This window comes from Pantherophis guttatus, chromosome 1, assembly GCF_059756535.1.
Source record: "Pantherophis guttatus breed Tessera chromosome 1, ASM5975653v1, whole genome shotgun sequence".
Taxonomy (NCBI): Eukaryota; Metazoa; Chordata; class Lepidosauria; order Squamata; family Colubridae; genus Pantherophis; species Pantherophis guttatus.
Window position 1 is genome coordinate 110923541 of NC_142063.1, and position 13556 is coordinate 110937096.

The following is a 13556-nucleotide window of genomic DNA, read 5'->3' on the forward strand; positions in this document are numbered from 1 at the left end:
TTTTTGGTTGCTTACTGGCATATTCTAGCAGACCGAGGAGAGGTGCCTTTTGGAAAAGAGACTCACAATATGAGGACAACATTGTTGAATAGCTTTCTGAGTTGAAGGCCTGATTTTTAATTAAGAATGTATTTCCTCTTTGGTCTTTTAAGTGAAGAGAAGAAAATGAGTAAATTCAAAGAGAAACTGGAATGAAAAATTAATCTTGAAATAAAAAACATTATTGACATGAATGGAAGACACCATTAAAGAAGGCAGAATTCATAACTATCCAAAGCAGTACATATTTGAGCCTCTAAATATGTCTCAGAATGAACATTTTATGAAATACGCATGTTAGAGAAGTGGATTATTGTTTTGCTTCACTGAGTGCGATAGTGAGCAATGCACATTCCCTTCAGTACTGCTGTAGTTTGGAGAGCCTTAACTAGATGGCCTTACATTCAAATCAGAAAGACAGATGGAATATTTGGAAGAAGAGTTATTCCATTCACAAATATTGCTAAATCCAAATGTATTATTTACAATTTTCTTACCTTTACAATGTTCTTGCTCCACTTATTTTTAACTTTCCTTTCAACATCTGCTTATTTGTCTTTCTAATATACTGTCTAATAAAGGAGAATATTTGTAGCTCAGTATTGAAATGAGCTTGTTTTGTTTTCTTGCAGACTTTTCATTACCCAAACTAAGTAACATCATCTGTGCTGTTGACCCAGATGAACCTCCTGGTGGCCGGCGGGGTGTCAACCTAGTGGCCCGCGGGCCAGATGCATCACACGCAGGTCACGCCCACCCCGGCTCCACAGAGGCAAAAAACGTTGTGATACATTAGGTGACGTCACGTGATGCAATTGAGTTTGACACCCCTTCTCTAAAAGAATGCAAATGACAAGCTGTTTGCAAGGAATATAAATGCTTCCATTCCCCACCATCCAGTCAGAGCTGAAGCAGCTTCTTGGATGAGAAGCAAAATGTCTTTAAAGAAAAAACAAGAACATCTAGTTGCCTCCTGAAAAAGCACCTTTGGCTTATAACCAGACACATCCCTTCATTTTGTGCCTCACTTCATTTTCTTTACAGGTAGTCTTCAATTTATGCCCATTTGAAATTGCAATGATACCGGGTATCTTACTCATACCTGACGTTATAGCCATTGAAACCCTCTGTGGTCACATGATCAAAATTTGGATTCTTAGCATCCTGCACAGGCCTGGAGTCACATGGGGGGGGGGGGCCCTGCAACTTAGCCTCCCATCTCCCATCCCTGTTTGTGTCTTTTTGCATCCTGTTACCTTGCTGGGTGGCAAGCAAACTCATATGTTGCAAACAGCAGCAGGAGAAATTGGTTGCTAAAAGGAGTCAGATAAGCAGCAAAGGAGCCAAAGGGAGACCCTGGTTTACTAAAGCTGGGAAAAGACCTACTATTTACTCCAGAAGAGGAAGAGAAAGTAGAGTCGACTAGGAAAGAAGCTCAGTGATGGTGTTTTGCAAAAGAAGGAAGCCACCCTTGTGGGCTGGGCCTCTGTCTTAATCTGCTGGCATTCTTGCTAGGCTTTGGGGAAGTGATTCCCCTCAATGCATAGGCAGCAGTTTTGAGACAAGCTTCCCAAAAATTTTGCTGTACTGACACTCTTGACATTTTCTATAAAATATTAATTTCTCTAATTTTAATTTTAGGTCAGATATAATCTATCATAACTGACATGAACAACGCTGTGAGAGAAGAACTTTTCAAAGCATTGAATGACCTCTTTGAGCAGCAATTTAAGGATTTTAAATGGCGGCTAAAGGATATTGACCACAATGAAAAGCCAAACATTCCTATAGCTTCATTGGAGAAAGCTAATCAGCGAGAAGTTGTAGATCTCCTGATTCAAAATTATGGAGAAGAGGCTCCAAAGGTGTGCATTCATGTCCTTCAAAAAAGCAATATAAATGATGTTGCTGGAAAACTTGAGGAAAATTTACAGAAAGGTAAGAAAATTGAACATATCTCAGAAAGGTTCTCTCATGTAAGATCAGTTGGAAATAAACACCAATTGTGATTTGGGGAGATGTCTCCACTGAATTGTGTTCCACTAATTCTTTGATGTTGACTAGGATTGGCAGTGAGTTCCTGGGATTTCAGAGAGGAACTTTCCTTTTGGCCTGACATTCCTTCTAATCTTTTTTTTTAAATAAATTTTATTAAATTTTCCAAATCAAAATCAACATAAGGCAAAAACATTGATTATACATAAAGACAAAAACCATTCATTCCCCTCCCTCCCTCCCCCATTCATAATACTAAACATACAAACACGTCTATCCCGGCAGATAATATTCCTGCCCTGATTAATAAATAATTATGCCCATAACACAGAATAGAGTAAATAATCCCCAATACAAACAATTTACTCTTCCCAGGTGGCATGGGTTCTAGTTAATGGAGAAAAGACAAAGGAGGTTACAATTAGTAGGGGAACGAGACAGGGTTGCCCGCTCTCCCCGCTTTTATTTATTCTGACTCTGAAGCCCCTTCTCAGGGAAATTAGGAATAACCCGGCAATTAAGGGACTTAAAGTACGAAGGCAGGAATTTAAAATACAGGCGTTCGCGGACGATCTCGTCTTTATTCTAGAAGACCCTCAGGAGTCGGGCCCAGAGTTGATAGAGATGATAGAAGAATATGGTAGAGAGGCGGGATTAAAAATGAACAAGGACAAAACTAAGATATTGGTTAAAAATATTCCAAAGATACAGAAGGACATATTAGAATCTAGATTGGATGTTCAAATTGTAAATAAAATTAATATCTTGGAATTTGGCTATCAGCCCAATGCTCTACAACTAAGGAAGACAACTTTGTTAAATTATATGATCAAACTGTAAGAGACCTGGAGAAGTGGAAAAATTTGCAGTTGTCTTTTTTTTTTTAATTGAAAAAGTTTTACAAATACAAATTTTCCCATTTCCCCCCCTTCCCTCCCTAACCCTCCCCTCCTCCCATGACTTCCCCAAGGTGAAATCCATCCACATTATATTATATCATACTTTACCACCCTTCTATTCTCCCCCCTGTGTACTATACATTTTTACTTAACAATAAGCTATTTTACCCCCTATATACTATACATTTCTACACAACATTCAGCTAAAAGCTATCTGGTATTTCCTAGTTTGATATTTATTCTGCACATAATCTATCCATTTCTTCCACTCCCATGCATAAGTCTCTTGAGTCTGGTCTTTTAAGTATGCTGATTTCTTCGCCATTTCTGCAAAACTGGCCATCTTTAAGGTCCATTCTTGAATTGTGGGCATAGCATCCCTTTTCCAATATTGACCAATCAATAACCTAGCTGCTGTCACCATATACAATATCAATTTTGTTTCACCCACTGAAAAGCCCTTAACTATACTCAGTAAAAAAACTTGAGGAGAAAATTGGATTTTTTTCTTCAAAACATTTTGCATAACCCACCAAATTTTTATCCAGAAAGCCTTTGCTTTCTTGCAGGTCCACCATATATGATAATATGTAGCATCTAAGCAATCACATCTCCAACATTTTGGTTGAACATTAGGATACATGCACGACAATTTCTTAGGATCTAAATGCCACCTGTAAAACATTTTATAAAAATTTTCCCTCAAATTCTGCGACCCATTCTGAACCCATATTTTTTCCCACGTTTCCATCATAACTGGTTCTCCAAAATTTTGCACCCATTTTATCATACAATCTTTAACCAATTCATTTTCTGAATCTCTTTCTAACAAAACATTATAAACCCTCTTAATATGCATTGGGCCTTTCTCTTTTATCTGTCTAACCAATTCTTCTTCATGCAACATTAATCCAATTTTTTGATCTTCTCTCCATCTCAGTTGAAGTTGATTATACTGTAACCAAGTTAAATTAATCCCTTCTTCCAACAGTGTGTTGAATGTCTTAGTTGCAATCTGCCCCCATCACAAAAAAGTACTTCTTTATATAAAAACCCCCTGAGTGACTTTATATTTATATTCTGTATAATGTGACCAAGATCCAACCACAACGGTATTTTATAATCCCATTTGAACCGGTGCTTCTTCCATACTCTCATCAAGGAGTTTCTAAGCATATGGCTGTTGAATACTTTATCCACCTTGTTTTCATAAAATAGATATGCATGCCAACCAAATTGAAGGTCATAACTCTCTATATTCAATATTCCAGTGTTTATCCTTCCAAACCAGTCACTTGTTTGTGTCAACGCTGCTGCTTCATAGTACAGTCGAAGGTTTGGAAGTTTAAGACCACCCCTTTCACGAACATCTTGCATAATTTTCAATTTCACTCTTGGCTTTTTCTCATTCCAAACAAACTTATTCACTCCTTTTTGCCATTCCGTCAACTGTTTATCACTTTTAAGCACCGGGATCATTTGAAACAAAAATAAAAATCTAGGTAGAACATTCATTTTAACTGCTGCTATTCTTCCGAGTAGAGACAGCTGCAGTTTTTTCCAGGTTTCCATATCCTTTTGTACCTTTTGCCACAACACCTCATAATTGTTTTGAAACAGTTTTATATTTGAGTCTGCAACTTGAACTCCTAGATATCTCACCTTTGATACTATTTCAAAGCCTGCCTTCCTTTCCAATTCCTTCTTTTGATCAACTGTCATATTTTTAACTATCATCTTGGTTTTTTTCTGATTCAGTCTGAATCCTGATACCATATCATATTCTTCTATAATGTCTTTCATCTAAATTATTGATTCCATCGGCCATGTTAGGGTAACAACCAGATCATCTGCAAATGCCCTTGTTCTGTAATCCTCTTGCCTTATAACTATTCCCTTCAAAGTGCTCAAATCCTGTATTGTGTTCAACAAGACTTCTAGAGTTAAAATAAACAACAACGGGGATAATGGACAACCTTGTCTTGTGCCTTTTTCTATACTGAAATTTGTAGTTAAACTTCCATTAATAATAATTTGTGCTGTTTGCTCTTGATAGATTGCTGAAACCGCCTGTACAAACTGATCCCCAAAATCTATCTTTCTTAAAGTCTTTAATAGAAAGTTCCAATTCACTCGATCAAAGGCCTTCTCCACATCCAAAAACACCAGCACTGCAGAGATCTGTTTATTCTTCTCAAGATATTCCAATAAATCTATAATTTGCCTTACATTATCCTTCATGTATCTGCCTTCTATAAATCCTGCTTGATCATGATGGATCACCTCTTGAATAACTGGCATTAATCTGTTGGCTAATACTTTAGCAAAAATTTTATAATCCGTATTCAGGAGAGATATTGGTCTAAAATTTTCCGGTTTTGTAGAACCTGCTTCCTCTTTCGGTATCAGAGAGACAAAAGCTGCTTTCCATGAAGGGGGTATTTTCCCCCCTTGTTGTATGCTACAAAATAAGTCTTTAAGATGTTCAATCATTTCTGCTTGTAGAGTTTTATAATACACCGCAGTTAAACCATCCGTTCCTGGAGCTTTAGCTGTTTTCAGTTGTTTAATAGCTACAATAATCTCCTCAGCTGTTATTGGTAGACTCGTTCTTTCCTTTTGATCACTAGAAATTTTTATAACTCTCTTTTCTTCTAGATATTTATTTATAAGTTCATTCTGTATATCATCTTTAGCATATAGTTTAGTATAATAAACTAGAAAGGCTTCTTTGATTAATCTTTGTTGAAATACTTCCTTCCCTCCATACTCAATACTACCAATAGTCCGAGTACTCTGTTGTTTCCTCATTGTGTAAGCCAACCACCTGCCCGGTTTATTAGCGTTGCAAAATGTATTATGTTTCGCAAATTGTAAATTAGTTGCTGCTTATTCTGCTGTAAGCATTTGAAATTGATCTTTCAAAAGTTTTATAATTCCTTGTAGTTTTTCATCTGTTGGATTTTTTATAAGTAACTGCTCTTTTTTCTTTATCTCTCCTTCCATTTCTAATCTTTTTCTTTGTCGATTTAACTTATGTTTAGAGTTCATGTAGATCAGTACCCCCCGCATATACGCCTTACTCGCATCCCAAACAATTTCAATAGGGGTACCCTTATTCAAATTCATTTCAAAAAATTCCTCCATTTGTTTTTTAAGTTCATTTACATTCTTTTCATATCTAAACAAATTTTCATTTACTCTCCACGATCTTCTCTCATTCTTTCCCATTTCTATTTCTATCCATACCGGGCTATGGTCAGATAAAGTCCTTGGAAATATCTTTGTTTTCTTTGTTTTTAAAAGTAAGTCAGCCATAAGTAGAATAAAGTCTATCCTAGAGAAGGATCTATGTCTATCTGAAAAAAAAGTAAAGTCCAGTTCTTTTGGGTTATGCACTCTCCATATATCTTTCAGTTCCAAATCTTCTTTCATATCAAAAAAGATCTGTGGTAGTTTAACACATGACTTTGCCAAGCTCTTCTTATCTTTTTTAGAATCTATTACTCCATTCCAATCTCCCATAAGTAGGATAGATCTATAGTCCCATTGTAATATTTTAGAATACAATATTTTATAAAAATTTTCTTGTTGCTGATTAGGAGCATAAATTCCAATCACCAAAATTGGACCATTGTCTGTAAAAAGTTCTATTGCTATATATCTGATTCCCTTCACAGGGAATCCACCCCAGTGCCTTGTTTTCAGCCTCCATGGCCTCCTGCAGCACTCTGCTGGCCAAAACCAGGTTGCATGGCCCGTTTTTGGCTGGCAGAATGTTGTTGGAGGCTGGGGAAGCCGAAAATGGGCTTTGTGGGTCCGCACATGCCTCCCCATGGGCTGTTTTGGCTGGCAGTGGCACTGCGGGCCGGTCCTTTGATATTTCCATGCTGGCCCCGTGGGCCAGATTTAAGCACCCCGCAGGCCGGATCTGGCCCGCAGACCTTGTGTTTGACACCCCTGACATAAATTGCCATTGAGAAGGAGATAGTGTTGCAAAATGCTTGTATTTAGTTTCATATTGGATTTAAACATTTCCGCTTGTACTTTCACAACTCTCTTGGAGCCAAAAGATCAGTCACTGGGGTAATAGTAAAGAGAGCTCTGCACCAATTTATTCACAATTTATTCATTTTATTTATATATTTGTATCTTAATTTTATTACTTTTACAAATAACTCCAGGTGGCAAATATATCCAACCCACCTTCTTCTACCTGTTTTCCCCAGAACAACCCTGTGAGGTGGATTAACTGGCCTAAAGTCACCCAGCTGGCTTTCATGGCTAAGGTGAGACCTGATCTCATAGTCTCCCACTTTCTAGCCTGGTGCCTTAATCACAAGACCAAAGAGGCTCTCAATTCCTGCTTGAGAAGGTTTCTTAACAACTCTCCCTCTCAACTGCATGCATGTGTGAGATACACATCCTTTAGCAAAGCCAGGGGATGCCTTGGGACCAGTGAGGTCATTGTAGGCAGGCTTGGTTATTGACTCCTGATATTGGCTGCAGGAATGAAGAAGACTCCAGGAGTTGGGCATGAGGGTATAGCAAGAGGGAGTGGATGCAAAGAGAACAGACAGTTGATAGAGATCCTGAAGCAGCATTTCAAAGAAAACTATAAATGGAGAAAAATAATTTGTTTGAATATTCTTCTGCTGCTATGTTGTTAAATACTTATTTTCATGAAGATGAGATTAAAGAGAAGTTCACATAGTAGAGAGACAGTGGATCGCATAGAGTGCAAGTCTTACCGTACTAATCCATAAGATAAAGATAAAATACTTTGAATATTTTGAAATAATCCCCATAGTTCTAAATTAATTACAAAATCAAAATGAACAAGACTTGGCTGAATTTGGAAACCTTATAGCACAAAATTGGTGAATTTAACCTTATAGCATACAATTTGGAGAATTTTCATTTAAAAATTGCTGAGTGATAAAATATGCCAGGCCATAAATGGCTATGCCCAGCAGCATCCAGGGTAGTTCATGCAGTAGACAAAAGAGCCACTAGTTAAAAAATGCCACCCCCAAAGTAAGAGCTGTAAAAAAACTACAGCCAGAAAACCTGCTTGTTGGATAACCAATAGTTTCTTATATCAATCAGACTCCAATGGGATAATTGATGGCTGTTAGCAGAAAGTTGGCAAAATGACCAAACCCAATCTACCAGATGAAATCTCACCAAGTTCTCAAGCTAATGTTCACAATGCCAATGCCAGATTCCAAATGTTCAGTAGCAAGATTTATAGCAATGATATCACACACACATAAACAGAAAGAACTTCACAAGGGGATTGACGGAGAACATATAAGGTTTAAGTCTGTTCTAGTAAACACAATATTTCTCCCATGGAACTGAAGGTGAAACAGAAGGAAAGCATTTTGTAGGTTTGTGTGAGCAACTTAGATTCACCTCAAGAGAACAGTTTTGTCTTCCCTTCAGCCTCCTCTAACTAGTTGGCCTTCTCCGTCTCTTGCAAAGAGGAGAAAATCAATCTGTATATGCCCAGAAACTCTTTTCCAATATTGCAAACTTTATGAGGTTGATGAAGCACCAGGAAAGCAAAGCAACGCCAATTAAGTAAAACTGCTGTGAAACATTTCCTCTCTTGAAGCAACTGCCTCAAAACACGGCAAAGGAAACCGTAATCGACACAATAAGTACTAGGAGGAAGGGAGGAGCACTTTTGAAAACAAAACTGCTTTAAATAGAAGACATGTGAAGGACAAAATTTTATCTATCTGTTTAAAAATTTAGGACCAATTTAGGTTTCAGACTCCTGTTTTTCACCATAGAATGGTAAGCCTAGCATCCTAAATGCTTAAATATGGGAGGGCTTGATTTTATGGTATGGTTTTGTGTCATAGACTCTTCTGGGGAGGAGCCAATGCTTTGCAAAAACATGCAGTCTTTAAGAAAGACTTTGCAATGTAATTTTTGTGGGGAGGAAATATCTCCAGGAAGGAAAGAGGCCCTTGAGCTAAACTTGAAGTGTGATTGGCAATGAAGGGTCGCTGATTGCCACTGTCAGAATTATACTTTCTGGATGTAGCCTAAAGTTTTATTTGTCTGTATTGTGTGTGTGTGTTTATATATATGATGTTCAGTATTAAGAAAAATAATATTGAGATGATACCATCATTTTTCTTTCTAAGACTTAATGGATAGCCAATTAGAAATGATTCATGGATAGTTGATTTTATATATGGTGACTACAGCGAGACTTATATGCACAAAGATAGAAAAATGCAAAATTATCCACAATGGAGAGATGGATTGTGAAGATGGCAACATTTGCAGAAATGGCTACATTGTGTTGTTTGATTAGGGAAGGAATTACTTTTGACTGAAAATCCCTTATGGATGTTTTGCTGAAAATGGATAAAAATGAACTGATGATTTCTGGATTTACTGATTTAAAAAAAAACTGTATATGAATACAATGGAATTATGTCATGCAATTTCGAGGAGAGAAACAGTATTAAGTATGCTTATCACTATTGTAAAGAAGATTGGAAGTTGCTTCTGTCAGAAGAATAATTTGGGATTCCAATTCAAACCAGGGTTGTACAACATTAAATAAAAATGAAATCCAGACAGCTGTGAGGAAAGAAGAAATATTTATTCCCAAAAGCAAAGAGTTTTGCTTTGGGGATAGCTGCAGAGAAATTGGGTACAGACATTGTTTTATAGAGGAACTTTCCTGGATGTGGAAGTATGTACCAGTATGTGCTGATTCTACGGAGAGACTTGAGCGTGGGTGTATAATGTTTATTCTTGTGAACATTCTCCAGAACCGGTAGTTAAAAATGCTTTTAAAAACTTTTTTAAAAGGTTCCCAAGCTCGCACGCCACAGCTGTGATTGTCGGAACCTTTTTAAAAAACTTTTTAAAAGCATTTTCTACTACCGTTCCAGAGAACCGGTAGTAAAAATGCTTTTAAAAAGTTTTTAAAAAAATTCCCAAGATCTCACGCCACAGCTGATTTCTGTTCTACTTACCTACCCAAGCCTCCTTTTGGCGTGTATTGTGCATCCGCTTGGAGTGCAGTGCGCATGCGCAGCCAGTGAACCGGTGGCAAAACGGTTCAGATTTCACCACTGATCTAGGTCCTCATTTTCTCAATTTCAGAAGGACGGAAGTCTGAGTCTCTGGCTGTGGGCAGAATTAGCCTGCAATACTGCATTCTAACCACTTTGCCACCATGGTCTTCTTCTTTCTTTTCTATTTCTTCTATTTCTTTTTAACATTTTTGTATATATAAAGCCATCAAGAGAAATTAATATCCAAAATTATGGAATGCGCTGAGATGGATAAACTTACCAAGGAGATCCAAGGGAAAGAAGAATCTGAATATTATCTGGTCTGGCAAAAATGGTATAAATGGTTAGAGGGAAGTGAAAAAAGAAGAGAAGAAGAAAGAAAGAAAAATTGAATAAAAGAAAAGATATCAATAGAGTAAAATAAAGTTTTAAATCAAATGAAATTTAAGAAAGAGACACGAGATATCAATAAAATAATATCATTATATAAGGTGAGAGAAATATTGTATATTGAAGAATATAGGATATTGATATTGTAACAATTCAGATATTATAGGTAGATGTTATAAAGATGATGTTTGTTGTAAATTGTTTTACTTGCATTTATAAATGTATTATATGGTTTCTTAAATTAATAAAAAAAAAAAAAAAAAAAAGCCATCATTTGAGCCAGCCATTTTAGGTACTTATTACTCCATCTCCAACTTCCCTATTTTAGGGAAGGTCATACCAAAAACAGTAGGATGTAGCTAGAATCATAAAAGCCATTGTGTCCAATCCCCTTCTCAGTGCAGGATCTATCTCTGATAGATGACCACCTACTTCCTCTATGAAGCTGTCCAGCAAGGGGCAACTCCTCTTCCAGAGGGCTCTGGGTGAAGCAGAGCATGCATCCCTTCTGATCGGTGTTCAGGGATGGAAATTTCAGTGGTTGCTCTTATGGAAGACCTAAATGGGATTGGATTACCTGTTTCCGCGACATATTCAAAATGGACAGTGATTAATATATTTATGTATATAAATGTATAGTGCAGGTATGTATGTATGTATGTATGTATGTATGTATGTATGTATGTATATAGCATGTGTACAGTATATGTGTGTTATGTATGTGTGTGGGTAGATATACACTCTCTTGAGACCAGTCAACATAATTTCATTTTTAATGTGGGCCGGTGTGCTCGCAGTAAAAAAATGACAATAAAAGTTATCTTAACTTATCTTAAGAGAGAACACCATCTTACATTTCTATGACCTCCTTTTTGACAATCTAAAAGGGGCAGTTTTCAGAGTTTTTGCACCTTCTGAATAGTGCAGCTACAAATTGGGATATTCAAGGTAGAATCTGCCTGCTCGTTACATGCACACTAAGAAGAAAGCTAAGTGTTCACATCATTGAATAGGACAGGGGAACTCTGAAAGGAAGAGTTCTTGGTTAAGCTTGTCACTCCAGATAATGATGTTGTTGTTAGTTGTGAAGTCATGTCCGACCCATCATGACCCCATGGACAATGTTCCTCCAGGCCTTCCTGTCCTCTACCATCCTCTAGAGTCCATTTAAACTCATGCCTACTGCTTCAGTGACTCCATCCAGCCACCTCATTCTCTCTCTTCCCATTCTTTTGCCCTCAATCTTTCCCAGCATTAGGCTCTTCTCCAGTGAGTCCTTCCTTCTCATTAGGTGACCAAAGTATTTGAACTTCATCTTCAGGATCTGGCCTTCTAAAGAGCAATCAGGGTTGATCTCCTCTAGGACTGACCAGTCTGATCACCTTGCAGTCCAAGGGACTCGCAGGAGTCTTCTCCAGCACCATAGTTCAAAGGCCTCAATTCTTTGGTGCTCAAACTTTCTTATGGTCCAACTTTCACAGCCATATATTGCAACTGGGAAAATCATAGCCTTGACTATACACACTTTTGTTGGCAGGGTGATGTCTGTGCTTTTTAGAATGCTGTCTAGATTTGCCATAGCTTTCCTCCCCAGGATCAAGCATCTTTTAATTTCTTGGCTGCAATCCTCAACTGCAGTGATCTTGGAACCCAGGAAAATAAAATCTGTCACTACCTCTATTTCTTCCCCATCTATTTGCCAGGAATTGAGAGGGCCGGATGCCATGACCATAGTTTTCTTAATATTGAGTTTCAAGTCAACTTTTGCACTCTCCTTCGTCACCCGCATCAAGAGGCTGTTTAGTTCCTCTTCGTTTTCTGCCATTAGAGTGGTATCATCTGCATATCTGAGGTTGTTGATATTTCTCGTTCTTGTATAGCTCGTTGATAAGATCACTCTTGTATAGTTCTTCTGTGTAATTTTGCCACCTCTTCTTAATCTCTTCTGCCTCTGTTAGGTCCCTGCCATTTTGGTCCTTTATCATGCCCATCTTTGCATGAAACGTTCCCTTCATATCTCCAATTGTCTTGAAGAGATCTCTGGTCCTCCCTATTCTATTGTTTTCATCTATTTCTTTGTGCTGTTCATTTAAGAAGGTATTCTTATCTCTTCTAGCTATTCTCTGGAATTCTACATCCAATTGGGTGTATCTTTCTCTTTCTCCCTTGCCTTTCACTTCCCTTCTTTCCTCAGCTATTTGCAAAGCTTCCTCAGACAACCATTTGGCTTTCTTGCCTTTCTTTTTCTTTGGGATGGTGGTAGTTGCTACCTCTTGTACAATATTATGAACCTCTATCCATAGTTCTTCAGGCACTCTGTCTATCAGATCTAATTCCTTAAATCTATTTGTCACCTCTACAGTATATTCATCAGGGATATGATTTAGTTCCTACCTGAGTAGCCTAGTGCTTTTCCCTACTTTCTTCAATTTAAGCCTAAATTTTGCAACAAGAAGCTCATGATCTGAGCCACAGTCAGCTCCTGGTCTTGTTTTTACTGACAGTATAGAGCTTCTCCATCTTTGGCTGCAGAGCACATAGTCAATCTGATTTCTGTGTTGACCATCTGGTGATGTCCATGTGTAGAGTCGTCTCTTGGGTTGTTGGAAAAGAGTGTTTGCAATGACCATCATATTCTCTTGACAAAATTCTATCAGCCTGTGCTCTGCTTCATTTTGTACTCCAAAGCCAAACTTGCCTGTTATTCTAGTTATCTTTTGGCTTCCTACTTTAGCATTCCAATCCCCCATGATGATAAGGACATCATTTTTGGTGTTAATTCTATAAGATGCTGTAGGGCTTCATAGAACTGGTCAATTTCATCCTCTTCAGCATGAGTGGTGGGGGCATAGACTTGGATTACTGTGATATTGAATGGTTTGTCTTGGATTCAAACTGAGATCATTCTGTTATTTTGGGGATTGTATCCCTGTATTGCTTTTCCTACTCTTTTATTGATTATGAAGGCTACTCCATTTCTTCTGAGGGATTCTTGCCCGCAGTAGTATATCTGATGGTCATCTGAATTAAATTCACCCATTCCTGTCCATTTTAGTTCATTGATTCCTAAGATGTCGATGTTCAGTCTTGTCATCTCTTGTTTGACTACATCCAGCTTGCCTTGATTCATGGATCTTACATTCCAGGTTCCTATGGAGAAAAAAAAAATCTTTACAGCATTGGA

At 37.7% G+C, this 13556-nt stretch overlaps 1 protein-coding gene across 5 annotated transcripts in view; it reads left to right on the forward strand.

Annotated features, from left to right (window-relative positions):
- Window positions 1–13556, forward strand: part of NLRP6 (NLR family pyrin domain containing 6) — a 42239-nt gene that overhangs the window by 1931 nt on the left and 26752 nt on the right. For 2 of the 5 annotated variants that reach the window (XM_034420120.3, XM_060687776.2), the window contains exon 1: window positions 1909–1977. Coding sequence is in view for 2 of the 5 variants with exons in the window: in XM_034420123.3 (XP_034276014.2) it covers window positions 1707–1977 (271 nt within the window). In the remaining 3 variants the exon portion in view is untranslated. Of the gene's footprint in view, window positions 1–671; window positions 1084–1680; window positions 1978–8645; window positions 8739–13556 lie in introns of those variants that run through there. The other 3 variants (XM_034420123.3, XM_060687775.2, XM_034420121.3) reach the window with 3 other exon arrangements.